The sequence below is a fragment of the Hippopotamus amphibius genome, chromosome 10, assembly GCF_030028045.1.
Source record: "Hippopotamus amphibius kiboko isolate mHipAmp2 chromosome 10, mHipAmp2.hap2, whole genome shotgun sequence".
NCBI classification, from domain to species: Eukaryota; Metazoa; Chordata; class Mammalia; order Artiodactyla; family Hippopotamidae; genus Hippopotamus; species Hippopotamus amphibius.
In genome coordinates, this window is record NC_080195.1 from 49,228,410 (window position 1) to 49,246,821 (window position 18,412).

The window sequence follows — 18,412 nt, forward strand, 5'->3', positions numbered from 1 at the left end:
GACAACACCCGCCGTGTCAGGCCACCTCGCTCCCTCAAAGGGAGGAGGGGTTTCTGGGGCCTCCCGTGGCCGGGGGGGAGCGCTGTGCCTCGGGACGGCAGGCCCTGAAGGAGAGGCACCTGCACGTCTTTCCGCCAGGCGTACTGGCGCTTGGCGCCCGTCGCGCTCACCTGTGATCTGCCTCTGTGAGGAGGGCGGCGGGGGACCCGTACAGCTTTTATGGTTGTTGTTGAGCTGGGTGGGAAGAGGGGAAACCGAGCAGGATGTGTGGGGCCTGGCAGTGGGGAGGGGACAGTGTTTAGGGACTGTGCCCTCCAAAGGCACATGTCACTGCTGTTTCTCAGAGTAGCTGGTTGTGCTGTTGACTAATGTGTTTCTATACATGACGGTCATTGATGAAATCAGTGTTCAGCCTTCACAGTTACTTGTCAAGCCATACGTGACTTCCTGGAGGGAACAACCAGGTGACTTTTAAAGTGAGTCCTTCCAGGCTAAATGAAGCGAGTCTGTGGATTGCTAAGAATTAGGCAAAATATTGAGCAGGTGTCACCCGGTTCTCCACTGGCTCCCCTGTGGGCTGTGCTCCCCTGAGAAAGTGACAGCTCCGGGAGGAAGGGCAGGAGCCAGACCGTTATGGACGAGGGTCCTGAATGGGTTTCACAAGGCTCAGGAATCCCTCCTCAGTGAGCCAGGGGCCAGGCACCCGAGACTGGGCAGGGGGTGCAGGCGAAACGGAGCAAGTTTGGCTTCCTTCGTGGGGCCTCGCAGAGCCCTGGAGCCCCCCACCTGCTCTCTCCTTCCAGCTCCGTGTTCATGTTGAGTTTCTACCTGACCTGTCTCCTGCTGCTGACCTTGGTGGTGTTCGTGTCTGTGATCTACTCCTGCGTGAAGGTGAGTCTAGCGTGTATTTGAACCCCAGCCGCCTTCTGCTCTCTCTTCCCAGCCCACCGATAGGGCCGCTCCCGGGAGCTGGAGAGTCACGCCTGGGGTCCAGACGCCTGATGCTGGGTCACAACTCTTGACTGGCATTGGCAGCAAGCCAGATTGCAGGGGGCCTAGTTTGTCTGGGGAGCCTTACTTGAACTGGCCGTTTCCGTTGGCCTTTGCGAATCTCTGCAGGAAGACACTGTTGCTGCCTCTCCCGTCTGTCCCCTGGGTATCAGGTGGGCTGAAGGATGGGCACCCAGCACAATGCCTGGCACAGAGCAGTGGTCAATACACATTTGCTGAAAGAATGAGTGCGAAAGAGATCCGCCTTCCATGTTCAGTGTGCCCTGGATGCGGCACCTCTAGTAGAGATGATGGCATTTGAGCTGCTCATCAGACAAGGCCACACAACTAGCACTATGGGCGTGAGACCTTGTTCTGTGTTTTCTCCCTCGCCACCTTTTAGGCCTGCTGTGTCCCCATCCACGCTGTGTGCGTCAAGGGGACCTGACCACAGGTCATTAGGGTCTGTTGTAGAAATCACTCAGGTTCCTGTTTGCCTTGCCCCCCAGGCATCTTCCTCAGTTCCTTCCCCACTGGTTTGAGAACTCCCCCGGGACTTCCCTGGCGGTCCAGTGGTTGGAACTTCGTCTTCCAGTGCTGGGGGTGCGGGTTCAATCCCTGGTTGGGGAGCTGAGGTCCCACATGCCTTGCGGCCAAAAAAAACGCAACATAAAACAGAATCGATATTGTAACAAAAATTCGACAAAGACTTTAAAAGTCGGCCACATTAAAAACAAACAAACAAAAAGAATTCCCTGATGGGGCCAGCCTGGTTCTAGACGCTTTCCTGTCCCAGCAGAGACAAGCCCTCTGTTGCTTCTGCTATAACCATTTCTCTGCTCCGCCCTGACACTCACTTGGAGCCAAGCCCCTGGGAGGCTCAGGCCCTGTCACCCCTCCCCGTGCCCTCTACAGTGGGCACCATACTCTCCTTCCTGGAGCTTGGACCTTTGTCACCTCCAAAGTCCCCTTTCTTGCTTCATCCCAAACAGGGTCCGTCATTAGGCTGTTGACTGTGTAATCACGTGATGGTCAAGATCTTAGTGGACTGATGGTCAGAACCGGAAGGACCTTAGAACCATCTGGTGTGCTGCAGCCCTGCCCCTGAGCAGGTGCAGAAGTGGGTGCCCAGAGAGGACTGGGGCTGGCCGGGGCCGCTGGGCACGTTGGGCTGTGTGCTCAGCCAGTTGCTTTGCTGCATCGCAGGGGTTCATCCTGGCTTCCTGCCTCTCCACCAGCTCCTTCCTCGAGGCTGCGGCCTCCCTCCTGCTCTGCGTTCAGTCCCTCTTGCCTTTTGGTCTTGCCGTTGTCAAGCCCCCCAGCCTGCTTTTCCCCCAGTGGACAGTCCCACTTTCTTCATCTCGTGGCTATAAAAGCACACCATATATTCACAGGAGCCAAAAGACAGAAACAACCCAGGTATCCATTAGCAGATGAACGAATAAACAAAAGTGCTATATCCAGACAATGGAATATTGTTCTACCATAAAAAGGACCGAGGTTCTGACACATGCTACAACAGGGGTGAACCTTGAAGACATTACACTAAGTGAAAGGAGCCAGACACAAAAGAGCATATATTGTATGATTCCACTTATATGAAATGTCTAGAATAGATAAATTCATAGAGGCAAAAAGTAGACTAGAGGGTAACAAGGGCACTGGGAGGGGGAGTGGAGAGTTATTATTATTTTTTTTTATAAATTTATTTATTTATTTATTTTATTTATTGGCTGCGTAGGGTCTTCGTTGCTGCACACGGGCTTTCTCTAGTTGCTGCGAGCGGGGGCTACTCTTCATTGTGGTGCACAGGCTCCTCATTGTAGTGGCTTCTCTTGTTTTGGAGCACGGGCTCTAGGCGCATGGGCTTCCATAGTTGCGGCACATGGGCTCAATAGTTGTGGCTCACGGACTCTAGAGCACAGGCTCAATAGTTGTGGCGCTCAGGCTTAGTTGCTCCATGGCATGTGGAATCTTCCCAGGGCAGAGCTCGAACCCGTGTCCCCTGCATTGGCAGGCGGATTCTTTACCACTGCACCACCTAGGAAGTCCGAGAGTTATTGTTTATTGGGTACAGTTTCTGTTTGGAGGGATGAAAGGGTTTTGGAAATAAGCAGCAGTGATGCCTTCACAACATGGTGCAGGTAATTCATGCCACTGAATTGCACACTTAAAATGTTCAACTGGTAAACTTTATATTATATATATATGTTACCACAATAAAACAACCTAAAAAAAGCATACCATAGCTAAAAGGGCCTCTGAAACATCCTTTTGCTGAACGCTCGAAAAGAATCTTTTCTTAAGTTATAAACTGAGGCAAAGTCATTGTTTGTTCATTTGAGGCACTTAATCCGCCTGTTCAAATCAGAATCAAAGCTATCTGCGGTTTACAGTTTTTGAACTGGAACCTAGCTTTCTCTCTTTTCTCTTGGCTGCCTTGGTAAACCTGCGCTGTACTGAATTCATGTGCTGTGTGTATCCTGATTCGCGTGCGTATCTGCTGGTGAGGGAGGAGGAGGAGGCAGAGGGGGAGGAGAGGGGACGGACCCAGTTCCCCCTCTGCACTGGCTGCTTTGAGTTAGTTCTTTGGTCTAGTGAATGCTCTTTGCCACTGTCAGAGATTATTTATAACAGTTATTCCTGCCTCCTTGTGTTCTGTGAAATCTACCTCTTTTCGTAATCAGTATCACAATCAATAAGCTTGTTCTCAGTTCCTTCATCCAGCCCAGTGACTTTTCCGACGGCTCTAAGGCCTCCGTTTCCTCAGGGGGAGGCCGGTGGATGGAACGCCTACGTCCCCCCATCCCCCACCTCCCCCCATCCCCCACCTCCCCCCATCCCCCACCTCCCCCCATCCCCCACCTCCCCACCCCCTTCCCCCAGGGGAGCCTGCTTCTTCCATCTTGCAGATGTAGAGCTTCCGTAAAGAGTTTGTTTAGAAAAAGAAGTGCTTTGTGACTTATCAAGCCTGAAACCTGCTGCTCTGGGCCAAGTGTTGTCGAATAGACTCTAATACCCACCGTGGGGTCCTGGCTGCGTTCTTCTCTCACAGCCTCTGATAAGCCGTCTACTTAGCGTTTATCCACTTTCTGGAAAGTAGACCCCAACCTGAGCAACTGTGTGTAGCATGAACTCCTCTTCCAGTTACTAATCAGACTTCTTTCCTCTTTGCATCGTGGATTAACTGCATAGCACGATGTGAAAGGGGTCATTCTCCCTTTTGGCATCTCTGCCGCAGGGTGGCCTGGCCCTCCTCCCCACGTCACACTTCCTGCAGGCCGACGGACTGAGAGTTGATTGTATCACCTTTTCATTTCAGGTACTGCTGTGAGACTGACTGGACTGGAATTTTCGGTGTCATTCTGTTTTTCCCTGTGAAAAGATCTGCCAGGACTCACATTTTTTATCTTATTTCCACAATTTCTCAGACGTCATGGCTAGTGGCTTTCCGATGAGAGATGGCGGTTCCTAAATCACCCCCCACCTGCCCTGGGCTCCGCAGATCCAAAGCCAGGTGGTTCTGTCAGACACGGTCTCTTTCTCTGTTTCACTTACTTTTCCATTTCCCCAAAACAACCTGGACTTGCTTTCTTAAATCACCCATATTTTAACCTATGGAAGAGAGACACGTGAAGAAAGTGTAGTCTGAGCTAGTCGCCGTAGTCATCTTAGCTGTCAGGAAGCCATTTCCAGGTCCTTCCTGTTGGCAAGCTTTTCTGAAATGTGCTGCTCACAGAGGACTCTGCTTTTTCATCTTGGGCCTGCGTGATCTTTTTCTGACACAGCTTGGTCCAGGCCACACACACACCTAGACTTCTCCGTGAGGCCAATTTGGTGCCTTGGTCTTCATCTTGTCCCGAAGTCCTGGTCTCGCTTCTCTGAGCATCAGCCGCCCTCCGGAGCCCCTCTGTCTCTGGGATACCTGTCCTAAGGGTCGTCCCCTGAGCGCATCCTTCTGGTGAAGCTGCCGTAGCCGGCCACTCTGAGCATCTGCACATACCACTGCTTCCTTCCTTTGGCATTGGTGCTAATCTGGGCTCCAGAGCTGCTTTCATCAGAGAAAACCACGCTAAATCCCTCCTTGCTGTCACACGTGGTCCACAGACTCAGGGAATCTCAGATTGGGTGGGGCCTGAGCAGTGAGGCAGCCCAGACACCCACCTGAGACTGGAACCTCTTTGGGATAACCCTGCGAGGGGCGGGCCAGCCTCTGCTGGGTCCCCTCCAGGGACGGTGAGCTCACTCACGTCTCTGGAGCGCAGCCCCTTCCCTCTTTGGCCAGCGGTGCCTGTCCCATCCGCCTGCCCGTGGCTTCTGCCCCGTCATCCTGTGAAGCAGCCTAGGCCTGCCCACGACACTGCGGCTACTTTTGCCGCCACCACCCAAGTGGATGGGAGAGGTGGCTCCCTTCTGTCCCCACACTTGATCTGGTCCCTTTCTCTCCAGTGGCTTATTAGCATGTTCTCACTCGAAAGGCCAGACGCGGCTTTCCTGCAGTTTGGGAGTTGGGTACAGATAGGCCCAGAAAGAGTACTCAACTACAGAGCCTGTGTGTGTGTGTGTGTGTGTGTGTGTGTGTGTGTGTGTGTGTGTGTGTGTGTGTGTGTGTGTGTGTGTGTGTTTAAATCTCTTTCATCTTCCGGGCTGCTGGTTCCGTCTTGGCTTGCATCCCACTGACTCCATGGACCTGATTGTCTGAGCTCCTGGGAACTCTGACCAGAGCTTCCTCTAGGCCCTTGTCTGCTCTGTGCGGTCACCTACAAGCCTCCTCTCCTCTCCCCAAAGCCTGAATGTAGCTAAGTCCCACCTTGCCGGCTCTCCTTCCTATCACTCCACCCTGACTGCCGTCCACAGCTTCTAAAATAGGATCTTACTCCACTACCAGTACCTCTCACGTCCCAGCAGGCTTCTGTCCTGTGATGAATTCAGAATTCCCACACTCACCTTTCCAGATGTGCGGGGTCACACTTTGTCTACTAGAAGAGGATGTGTTGCTGCTGGGCACAGGTTCGTTTGGGGGTGGAGAACCCTTTAGGAAGCAGATCTTAGGTTCCCTCTGTGGCTTTGACGTCAGGCTATCTCGGGTCCCGATCCCAGCCATGCCGCCTTGACCAACATTTCCCAAACCTTTAAGGTGGCTTTTATTATATCCACTTTGCAGATGAGGAAAACGAGGCCTCAAGTGGTTAGACAGCTTTCCCTAGTTCCCGGAGCTAAGAAGTGGTATAGCTGGGGTTTATTTTATTTTATTTTATTTCATTTAGATCCTGATTCTTTTTTTTAAGTATACAATTTGATATTTTTTTCTTATTAATAATGCGTATATGGCAATCCCAATCTCCCAGTTCATCCTAACTGGGGTTTAAACCCAGATGGTTCTTGACTCCAGAGGCCACAATCCTTCCCCTCCAGGACACTCCCTTTGTTAATATGTCCAGTTGACCCCTGAAAGGCCAGGTGATAAGAGCAGTAGTCAGTGTCTACTACTGGTCAGCATCTGTCCATCTTGTCCTGAAGTTTTCATATCTTTTAAAATTTTTTTCTGAAGCAGGAGCCACTGCTTCTTTTATTAGCTCCTTGTCAGAAAGTCTGTTTTCTTAAACTTTTTGCTGTCAGATTTCATCACCTTCTTCCATTCCTGCAATAAATACCCTGGCCCTGCATCACAGACAGGGAGCCAGGACCCCAGGGAGGTCATTGATTTGCCTGGAGACTTTCAGAGAGGCCAGGATCAAAACTGTCCCTCACCCCAGTCATTGTTTATTAATTGGGCCACCATTCCCATTTTTCAAGTTATATTGATTTGAATTAATCAGATTGAGGTTGGGATTTTTTTTAAATTGATTCTTTTTCTGAGTTCTGATGCTGAACAGGCATTGAGCAATTGGCTTGCACAGACACAATTATCCTGTCAGAAAAATGCCCTCCAGGATTTTTTTGCAGCTGTAGAGCAGCCCCGCAAGGGGGTTCTACTCCAGGTGAAGAATTTTATTGTCCACACCGGTGTTAGTAAAAGTGGGATTTGGGGTCAAACATACAGGTGAACTTTTTATACAGGAGATGAGATACTCTATAAACCATTGCCAGGGCAGGATGTCAAATCTACTTTTTCAAAAAAGCAGCAATTCCTGGGTTCCTGCTGAGACTTTAAGTCAAGAGCAGATCTTTTGAGAGGATGACAAGGGAAATTGGTTTGTAAAAAGCAGTGCACTGAGGCAATCATTCATTAGATGTAAGGGCTCTAGTATTCCAGATTGAGTTTTATTTAATAGCCTGCAGTTCTTCTCTTGGCCTCTGGGTGGCCCCTGTGGGGCTCCTGGTTCTCGGTTCACCAGGAAGCCTGTGTGCACGCTGTTCCCCAACCACCTTCTACAAAGGCTTTAGCATCTACTCATAACTTTTGTCTAAATCAGTCATTACACTGGTGACGACCAAAGCCCTTCAATTGATGGCTAGGGTGATCAGAACTGAAATGGCTTAAGCAACATGGGGGGTGCGGGGATGAAATGGCAACATTTTAAGCAGGCAGAGATTAGAAACCATCTGTCATGCCATTTCAGAGCAAGATCTTCACACTAGTGCTGAGACACCTTCCACAGCTGTGAAACCGAAAATGCCTTTGATGAGAAACAAGGACTTTTGTTCTTATTGGCGACATAGCTCTTTAAAATGCAGATATTAACTAAATTTTCTATTGAATTTAACAGCTTTCAAAGCACTTTCAAATGCATCATTTCATTGGGCCTTCATAACCACCCCGGAATATCTACCACCCTGGAAGGTAGATGTTCCCTGTTTACCAGTAAGGAAACTCAGAGCCCTTGATGACTTCTCCAGGATCACACAGTAAGAGGCTGAGCAGGATTTTTTTTTTTAATGAATGCTTTATTGATATATAATTCACATACCATAAAATTCACCTTTGTAAAAGTCATGAAATTATACTTCAGTAGTTTTTAGTATATTCATAAAGTTCTGCAACTATCACCACTATTTAATTCTGGAACACTGTCATTATCCCCAAAAGAAACCCCATACCTGTCAGCAGTCACTCCTCTTTCCCTGTTCCCCACAGCTCCTAGCAACCTCAAATCTACTTCCTGTTTCTGTCAATTTGCCTGTTCCCGACATTTTGTATAAATGGAATCATGTACTGTGTGGCCTTTTGAGATTGGCTTCTTTCACTTAGCATATTTCAAGGTTTGTTCCTGTTGTACCATGTGACAGCATTTTATTCCTTTCTGTGGCCAAATAACCACTGTGTAGCTATACCGTGTTTTGTTTATCCCTTCATCAGTTGATAGACATCTGGGTAGTTTCCACTTTCAGGCTGCTATTAATAATGGTGCTATGAACATTTGTGTACAATGTTTTATATGGACTTATGTTTTCCGTTCTCTTGGGTATGTACCTAAGAGTATAATTGTTGGGTCATATGGTAATTCTGTGTTTAACGTGAGGAACTGCAAAGCTGTTTTCCAAAGCGGCCGCATGATTTTACATTCCCACCAGCAGTGCACAAGGGTTCCAGTGTCTCTACATCCTCACCAGCACTTGTTATTATCTGACTTTTTGATTATAGCCATCCTGGTGGATGCAAAGTGGTTTTTCTGTTTTTGATTTTTGCATTTCCCTGATGACAGTGATGTCAAATATCTTTCCATGTCCTTATTGGCCATTTGTATAGATTCTTTGGAGAAATGTCTGTTCATATTGTTTGTGCTTTTTTTCTTTTCTGGCCACGCAGTGCGGCTTGTGTGATCTCAGTTCCCCAATCAGGGATTGAACCCGGGCCACAGCAGTGAAAGCCTGGAATCCTAACCACTAGGCCACCAGGGTACTCCCTGTTTGTCCATTTTTTAATTGGGTTATTTGTTTTTTATTGTTGAGTTGTAAGAGTTCTGTGTATATTCTGGTTACAAGACCCTAATTAGATACATGGTTTGCAACAATTTTCTCCCATTCTGTGGGTTTTTTCTTTTTCCTTTTTATAATCATTTTTAATTTATAGTAAACTATATTATAAATTTTTTATTTTAACTATTTTTAAGTTTACAGTAGAGTGGCATTAAGTACATTCATATTATTGTACAACCATCACCACCAACCATCTCCAGAACTTTCTGTATCTTCCCATACTGAAGTTTTCTGCTCATTAAACAATAACTTCCCATTCTGCCCTCACCCCTGGCAACCACCATTCTGCTTTCTGTCTCTATGAATTTCACTAGTCTGGGTACCTCATGAAAGTGGAATCATATAGTATTTGTGACTGGCTTCTTTCATAATGTCTTCAGGGTGCCATCCATACTGTAGCATGTGTCAGAATTTCATTCCTGTTCAAGGCTGAATAATATTCCATCATGTATGTATACCACATTTTGTTTATCCATTCATCCACAGCTGGACACTAGAGTTGCTTTAACCTTTTTGCTATCGTGAATAATGCTGCTATAAACATGAGGGTGCCAGTATCTGCTCCAGCCCCTGCTTTCTGTTCTTTTGGGTATATACTCAGAAGTTGAATTGCTGGATCATATGGTAATTCTGTGTTTAATTTTTTAAGGAATCGTCATACTGCTTTCTATAGCAACTGCATCATTTTACGTAACTACCAGCAACAAACAAAAGTCCCAATTTCTCCACATCCTCACCGACACCTTTTTTCCTTCTTGATGGTGTTATTTGAAGCACGCAATTTTGAAATTTTGATGAGGTTCAACTTAATCTATTTTTTCCTTTTTGCTTGTGCTTTTGATATCGTGTCTAAGAAACCATTGCCTAATCCAGTCACAAAGATTTTCTTATATATTTCCTTTTAGGAGTTTTATAGTTTTAGCTCCTACATTTAGGTCTCTGACCCATTTCAAGTTAATTTTTGTATATGGTGTGAGGTAAGCTCCAACTTCATTCTTTTGCATGTAGATATACAATTGTCTCAGCCACCGTTTGTTGAAAATACTATGCTTTCCCCATTCAGTTTTCTTGGCTACCTTGTCAAAATCAGTCATAAAGGTAAGGATTTCTTTCTGGACTCTCACTCGATTCCATTGATCTCTATGTCTATTGAAGCAATATTTTAATCCAAGCTTATGTTCTCCAGAGCACACATAGGTTTTCTTCTGCCATGTTAGGGGGTTCAGTCAGAGTGCCTCCTTTAGTACCCCAGAAGGAAGTGTTTTTTCAGAAAAATGCCACAGATTTGATGATGCAGGAACACACCTGAGAAACACCCCTCCTGGGGACATGGAGTCCAAGGTCTTCATCACTCAGCCTAGAGCCTGAATGGCTTGCAGGCCCCTGCCGCTGCTGCAGTCCTTCTCTGTGTCCCTTTTTTCCCTCTGCTGAACAGGAGATGGCCTTGTTGGAAGGGTGGAGGAGGATTTGGGGTGGAAAAGATATACTGCTTCCCTACATTCATATCCAGCCCAAAGCCCGAGCCTGAGGGGTAAGCAGGGCGCTTTCCTGGCGTCAAGAACTGTGAAGGGTCTGAGATCCGGTTTTACCCAGCTTACAAGCTAAGAAGTCAGCTTGTTGCTGTCTCATAGATACTGGCAGATGCCTCGAGACTCCTGGGTCAGAGACAAGAGACATTATTGCTCGCGGCACTGCAAGCAGCACAAGCTCCAGCCTTTTCTGTTGGCTTCCCAGAGCCCCGGGGGCAGCCTGATGGGCCCACGTGGACGCCCTGCATGTAGTGAGTTTGGGTCACAGCCGCAGAACACTGGACCAAGGGCCTGGCGCTTGCTGGCCTTAAACATTGTAGCACACAAACCAGTCCTCTCCACACTGGGACTATGCAGTCACACAGTGGTCACTTCGCTGTGGTCACCTGCCTACCTAGCTGTCCGTGTGACCAGCTACAGAAATGCTCTGTATCTGAGGGTGGATAAGACTTGCAGTCTGACACGTTTGGCCAGAATGTGCAGCCGTGCTCAGGGTCACACAGGAAAAGCCACTCCCAGAACCCAGGCCTCCAGGCTCTGGCCCAGTGCAATTCCCCCCACCTTCCTCTGCCCTGAGGATGACCTGAGATGCTTGCAGACCGTCCTTACCAGGAGGCATTAGGTGGGTAGGCGAGGGGAAACATGAACCCCCCACGCTGCTTCTCTGGGTCTGCCAGCTTCTTTTTCAGTCTGGGTTGCTTGGGAGATGACGAGGACATGGTGGCCAAGGCCAAGTGTATCAAATTTGGTAGACCCAGTCATTTAATTACCAAAACCGCAGCGGGTCTTTGAGTGGACATATGGTTTGTCTAGTTGAAGGAAATACAGGGAGGATTAGGTGAGGGAAATGGCAGTCCATGGGCATCCTGCGGAAAAAAAGCTCACTTGACTCACATCACCGGGCCCTGCCCTCCACTCACACGCGGCTCTGCCTGCTTCTCACGAGCCCATCCCCTTCCTCCAGACCCCAGGTTCTCTCCGAGCCCTCAGACCCACAGCTCCCTACCTTCTCCCTGAAGCTTGACCCTCCCTGGGAAAGTTCTGAGTCCCTCTGTGACTCCTTCACTGCCAGCCCTCCCCTCCCTGATTGCAACTCCAAGTGGTCCAGGACTCACACAGCGGATACATGTGCTTTCTCTTCTGCTTCCCTGTTGGGGTGAAGGTCGCATCTTTCCTTTCGTCCTGCCTCTCTCACCTGTGAGCTCCCCAGGTGGACCCCCTCCTGGCCTGGAAGCAGGGGTACGATGGCGCGAAGCTGGAGGCTTGCCCACGGGGAGGGGCTCAGGAAAGCCCCGGTGGTTCTGCTGGGGAGAGACAGAGCGGGGGAGGCCTGCACCGAGCTCCTCTGTGGCGATGTGTGGAGTGCCCTGAATCCTGTTCCATCTCTCCCTCTGCCCCTGCCCCTGCGACAGCTCTTCCCGGCCGCACTGCAGACCCTCTCCAGGAAGATCGTGCGGTCCAAGATGAACAGCACCCTGGTGGGGGTACTCACCATCACCCTGGTGTTCCTGTCGGCTTTTGTCAACATGGTGGGTGGCTCCACCTCCCCAGCGCCTCCCCAGCCCTTTGGGTGAACCCCAGCGGAGCCCTGCCCCCCACAAGCATGGGCTGGGAGGAGACGTCTCCCCAGGCCCTGCAGTTCTCTCTCCCTGGAGATTCTTATTTGGGTCTCACCTCGGGTCTGGGATCAGATTCAGCTCCTGAAGCCTCTCACACAGCCTGTAGTCCTCGGTCTCAAGGCTGGAGGGGCCAGAAAGACGTGGGAAAGTGCGCCCCAAGGGAGGTTTACGAGCCCTGCGCTGGGTAGCTGGGCAAATCTTGCCCGTCCCTCAGCCTCTTCCAGGCTCCTCTCCTGCCCTGGTCAGTGTCAGGCTGCACCCGAGACGAGGGGGACGGGCACTGGCTGCCCGTGGAGCTGGGCTGCCCTGGCCTGGCCCGGCCCCCACGCGCTGACCCTTTCCTCCCCACAGTTCACGTGCAACTCTAAGGACCTGTTTGGCTGCCTGGCAGAGGAGCACAACATCAGCACCATCCAGGTCCACGCGTGCCACGTGGTGGAGTCTGCCGTCAACTACAGCCTGGGTGACGAGCGGGGCTTCTGCAGCAGTTCCTGGCCCAACTGCAACTTCCCCGAGGTACTGGGCAGGGAGGGGCTGAATCCGGGGGGGGGACCTGCCACCCCAGCCCTCTCTGCCCTTGGCTACTGACGGACAGTCAGGGGCCCCCAAGCTCACTTCCATTCCAGAGACCTCCTTCTCCCCCAGTCTCTCTTACTCCTTGTGCCAGACACCAGTGAATAAGGCCAACCTCCTTAGTATAACAGTAACAACAATAATAGCATAGCTGTTGTTTGCTAAGTGCTTCACATTTACTCATTTAATCCTCACAGCAACCCTATGACAAAGATACTATTATTACCTCCTTTATACGGATAAAATGGAGGCTCAGAGAGGTTAAGTAACTTGCCTAAAGTCACACAGCTGGTAAGTGGCAGAGCCAGAGTTCCCACCCAGGCCACCTGGCTTTGGAATTCTTGCTCTTACCCTGAAGGCAGAGCTATTTCTGAATACTCAGCCCCGGCAGCATACCTGACAGTGCTTCAGGAAGACCTGCCTGACCCCTCTGCTGTGGGTCAGAGAGTAGAGGGGCGCAAAGGGAACCCAGTCCCAAGCCAGCACTGCCACCAAGTTCACCCATTCAAATTATAATTCATTAGTTTTTAGTGTATTCACAAACGTGTGCAGCCATCATCCGAATCCAATCTTAACAACATTTTTGTCACCCCAAAAAGAAATGATGTACCTACAGGTTCCTGGGTTTAGAAACGGGTGAGAACCTTAAGAGAGCAGCGTGCTTGAAGCGCCTGTGGTGCACGGGGTGCTTGGTTCACCCTGCTGTGCTTCCTCGGGGAGCAGGTTTGCCATGGGCGGCAGGGCCAGGCTCCCAGCTCAGGGCATCCGCTCTGAGCATCAGGAGATTCCCACAACCCGGCCCCCCGCCAGGGCTTGCGTGAAACCTGTAAGATGATGGCCGTTTCTGCCCTTTTCTAGGGAGAAAGCCTGTGCTTTCCTCCAGTTCCCAAAGGGCCCATGACTCCTAACAAGGGTGACGGGAGGGCCCCGGGGGGCTGGCACAGTGCGGGCCCCCCTCCTCCACCCCGGAGGATGGGCCTGATCCGACTGCCCGTACAGATGGGGCACGGGAAGCAGTGAGGGGCAGGGCTCACCTGCGCCGGTGCTCACCTACACCTCTGGTTCCTCTGCCCTGGCAGCTGTGCTCCCGCGCCCGCCCCCCGCGCCCCACCTCCCTTCCCTCTCCCATCTGGCCGAGAGCCCACAGGCGCTGCTGCCTGAGGGCGGTTTGCTGAGAAGCAGAGGCTGGTTTTGGCCTCGCACCTGCCCCTTGGTGGTTGCTGCGTGGGAGAGTGGGAGCAGAGCCGTGGCGGCAGGGCCTGTTCTGGTTCCTCGTTGGCGGCAGGTGGTCGGTCACAGCCTTCAGCTCTCACCAGCCCGATCAGTTTCAGGCCCGCAGGTCCCAGGCCTTACGAGCTACAGACCCCTTGGGCTGACCCCATCCCACTAGTGTCGTTCTGATTCAGCAACGCCTCACAGACCCCGAGGTGGACACCAGCGTTGAGCCTTGGCCTCCTGGATGTCTGGGTCCAGGGTCTGAATGGGAATCCAGGCTGGTGCTTGCAGTCCCCTCCCCATGCCCCAGGGACAGGACTGCTGTGCTTGGGGCTGATGGTATCTGGGGGTGTCCTCCCTACCTCTCCCTCTGCCCCTTTCCTGCTGGTGAGCTGAGGCTGGTCCCTACTCCTTCCAATCACCGGGGGCCTCTGCCGTCCCTGTCTGGATTCCTAAAGGCCTAGGGAGGCAGAAGGTCCAACCCAGGGGCTACCCCGCGGCCAGCCAGCAATATTTGGCCTGCAGCCGAAGGCAGAGGCAGAGAATGGTGAGTCGCTTTGCCTGATGCAGAAATAACGATGATAAATTTAAAAGAGCAAAATAATAGATGCTGATATGTCTAGGATTAGTATCGGGACAACAGAGCAGACGTTGACCTCTGAGATTGTCTGGTTTGGCCCATCAGTTGTCCGAGAAAGAAACGGAGGCTCTGAGACCAGGAAGGGTTTCCCTAATGTACAGGGAGGGGCGTAATCCCTCATCTGAAGCCTTTCGGGTCGGATGTTCTGGACTTTGGAATTTTTCAGATTTTAAACGGTTGCCTCACACTCCGGTGCAGTGTGGTCAGCACCTAGTAATGAAACACAGAAATATTCCTGCAGCAAAATGTATAGATGGTCACAGCAGACAGTGTAAAGATGACAATTCACCTCACATCAGTAGGTCAGTGTGGCCACCAAATAAGGTCCGTTCAGGTGTTGCCACCGCGTCAGTTATGAAAACACTTTCAGTTTTCATGACTTTGGGTGTAAAGTTGCAAATCAGGGGCTGGGGCCCGCGCTCCCACGCTTGTGGAGGTGCCACGCGTGGTGCAGGGGGCTTCGTACCGTGTAGTCATCATAGTGAGCCCTTGAGACAGGAGGTTTTGCATACGGGGAAGCTGAGGCTCAGAGCGGTTGACTAAATGACCTGAGTCACACAGACAGTCCATCATGAAGCAGGGCTGAAACGCAAGTCTGCCTGAGCCTGGAGCCCTGCTCTGACCGTTGGGCATCACTGCTGGTATCGCTTCCACTCAGCCTGCAGCCCCACCTCCTGGTTTCATCCCAGGGCCATTCACACCACAGTACAAGTTTGCATCTGCAGAAACACCCGCAGACCCAGGTTCACCAGCTCAGACTGGAGGGATGTTGGGGGGCGGGGCCCGGGGCGCTGAAGCCGCGCCCTCTCTCCGCAGTACTTCACTTACAGCGTGCTGCTCAGCCTGCTGGCCTGCTCCGTGTTCCTGCAGATCAGCTGCATCGGGAAGCTGGTGCTCATGCTGGCCATCGAGCTCATCTACGTGTTCGTCGTCGAGGTGCCCGGAGTCACGCTCTTTGACAATGCCGACCTGCTGGTCACCGCCAACGCCATGTAGGTGGCCCCCGCCTCTCACACCCGGCTCCCCGGCTCGCGGTCTGGGACACTGACGAGAGGCAGGAAGCGCAGCAGGCGGCAGGGGGTTTGTCCGGGGAGGGACCTGTTGCTCCCAGCTCTGACCACCTGCGCAAAGCAGCATGGTGTCTTGTTTCTTTCCCTCCATCCTTCCCCCGGTGGGGAGGGTGGCCTCAGGGCTACTAGGTCCTGTCCTTCTGCCTCCGGTTTTCTACTCAGTCCTGACCTCAGGCCTCAGTGAATTGTTCCTCATCTGTCCGGGGCAGCCTTTGATGAGCTATTTTTACCCAACTGCCCTTGCGGCCTCAGGCCCAGAGTCAGGTCAAGGTCCAACAGAACTGGAAAGCAAGGTGTGTGGGAGCAAAGGAACAGCCTTTGGTGTTCATAGGCACTTGTCCTGCCTCAAGCCAAGCAGCTGGACATACGTTATCCCTTTCGTCCTCACAGCAACTCAGTCAAGCAGACAGGGCCACCATGGGCAGTTGGGTAGTTTGTGCACTGCTCAAAGGCTCCTGGCTGTGATGGTGAGCAGTTAGGTCCCACAGCCACGAGGTGACAGGCATGGGGGTTGTGCCCCTGGCTGTCTAGCTGACAGTCAGCCTGGTCGTATAGTGACAGATGTCAGGTTTCCAAGGGGGGTGGCTCGGTGAGGGGAAAGAGCTTTGATTTGGGGTCGAATTGAGTTTGAATCTCAGCCTGAAACATATATTTGGCTATTTTTCTTCAACCTCATTATTTTTCTCCAGTAAAATGGGAATAATATCTATAGTAGTAAAATATGTATAAAGTGCCTGGTATGTAGTACCTTTTTCTTCCCATTACCGTCCCCCCAACACACACACATCAGGACACATCAGGTCTGTGTACCCTGAGAAAATGCAGCAAACTGTGCTTTTTCTGTGTTAGAGGAAGGGATCCATTCCTCCGTCTATCCATTCATTCAAAAATGTCTATCAAGAGCCTACCCTGTTCCAGGCACCGAGCTTGGCAGTGGAGATACAGTCATGGATAAAACAGGCAATAACTCCAGTGTCCGAAATGTTACCTTCTTGTGCAGAGAGTGTCACCTGAGAAAATGAAGATGTAGTGAAGGATCTAAGTCAGATGCAAGAAAGAACTGCTCCACAGCTGTGCAGAGCTGTGGGCAGATGGGGGGAGACACTGTAGCATCGGGAGTGGTGCAGGCTGCAGTCCCGTGGGGACAGCAGGGGAGGAGGTCGTCCCTGCTACCCGTGGATGAGCGTGGGAGCGGGGAACTTTGCCTCCTCTTTCTCTCCCGCCCGGCCTCTCCCCGCAGCCCCTCCACTCCTCCTGCTGAAGCAGCTGCAGAGAGTGAAGGTCCTTTCTGGGTTGGGAGACCCTGGCATGGCTCTAGGGCAGCACTGTCCCCTAGGTAAATCATGCAAGCCCCAGATGTCATTTAAAATTTTCTAGTAGCTATGTTAAAGAGACAAAACATGCAATTAATTTTAATAATGTGTTTTTAACCACTATATTCAGAATATTACTTTCTTATGTAGTCAGTTTAAAATTATTAATGAAATATTTGACGATTATCCACACTAATTCTTCAAAACCTAGTAGATATTTTACACACTTTCACCTGTACCAGCCACACTTCATGCTCAGTAGCCACATGTAGCTAGTGGCTATCCCACTGGACAGTAGTGTGTCTCCTCCTCTGGGTGGCAGCGACTGGCTGGGGTGGGAGAGGGGACAGGCTTGTGCCCAGGTGGAGGTACTGGAGGGCCCGGGGTCCCAGGTAAGGGCTGGGTGATTTGTGGTCGTGGTGACCGGAGGCTAATTGGGGCTGAGCTTTCTGTAAGCCTCCCATCCTGAAAGTGTCCTTGGATTGGGAGGCGGGGGGTGCCAGGGGCTGGCAGAGGAGCAGTAGTAGTGGGGGCAGAGGTATGAGGCATGGGAAGCAGAGCTGGGTGTAGGGGGCACAGTGGGGCGGGGCAGAGGTATGAGGCATGGGAGGCAGAGCTGGGTGTAGGGGCACAGTGGGGGGGGGCAGAGAGCAGGCGTGGAGGCTATCCATGCAGAGAGCAGCCCTGAACAGCACCCCCCAACTCCTGTTCACAGAGACTTCAGCAACAACGGGACCTCCCAGTGGTGAGTTGAAGCTCTTTCTTCAAGTTCCCTGGTATGGCCCCTACCTGCCCTTGGCACCAAGCAGCCAGGGGCCACCAGCCCAGGCCACCAGCCCAGCAGAGAAAGCAGCAGTGCCTAGGGAGGAGGGGGCCTTGCTGGCAAGGTGGGTGATGAAGGAGGAAGCCCTCGCCTCTCTAAGTACCAAGGGGGCCTCACTGGGTAGGTGCCCTTCTTTTATGATCTCCACTACCCCAGGATGATTTACAGACTAGGTGACCAAGGCCATCAGGACCCACAGGTCGTTCCACAGGCCCCAAGCTCTCCCCAGGGCTGTGCGTGAGACCCCGGTGCAGGAGAACAGGTGCCCCTTCTGCCCCCGGAGGGGAAGAGCGGAGGCGAGGCCTGCAGGGTTTGTCGGGTAGGCCCTGCCTTGGGGCTGCTGCTAGGCAGGGAGTCTAGGCAGCTTCCAGGGTTGGCTCTTTGCTGGGACAGGAGCAGGGTTTGGGACAGCTGTTTTTATTAGGAGTGTTAATAATGTTAACAGAAATATACTCAGTAATAGCTCCCAGTTTAGCAGTTCCTACTGTTTGTCAGATGCTGTACAAGGCGTTCGCATACAGTATCTTTCATTCTTGCCACAATCTTGAAATGTGGGTCTTGTGATCTCGTTTTACAGATTAGGAAACTGAGGTTCAGAGAGGTTAAGAGACTTGCCCAAGATTGCCCAGATATGGTCAGTATGGCCCGTCTGGCTCCCGTTTTACAACCCGTCTTGTCAACTGAGAAAGATGTGGGATGTACACGCTGCCTTTTACGAGG

At 51.4% G+C, this 18,412-nt stretch overlaps 1 protein-coding gene across 1 annotated transcript in view; it reads left to right on the forward strand.

Moving 5' to 3' along the window:
- Positions 1-18,412, forward strand: part of ADCY5 (adenylate cyclase 5) — a 148,394-nt gene that overhangs the window by 117,691 nt on the left and 12,291 nt on the right. Inside the window, exons 12-16 of the mRNA XM_057697711.1 lie at positions 804-891; positions 11,852-11,968; positions 12,410-12,574; positions 15,303-15,478; positions 17,585-17,614. Coding sequence (XP_057553694.1) covers positions 804-891; positions 11,852-11,968; positions 12,410-12,574; positions 15,303-15,478; positions 17,585-17,614 — 576 coding nt within the window. The remainder of the gene's footprint in view (positions 1-803; positions 892-11,851; positions 11,969-12,409; positions 12,575-15,302; positions 15,479-17,584; positions 17,615-18,412) is intronic.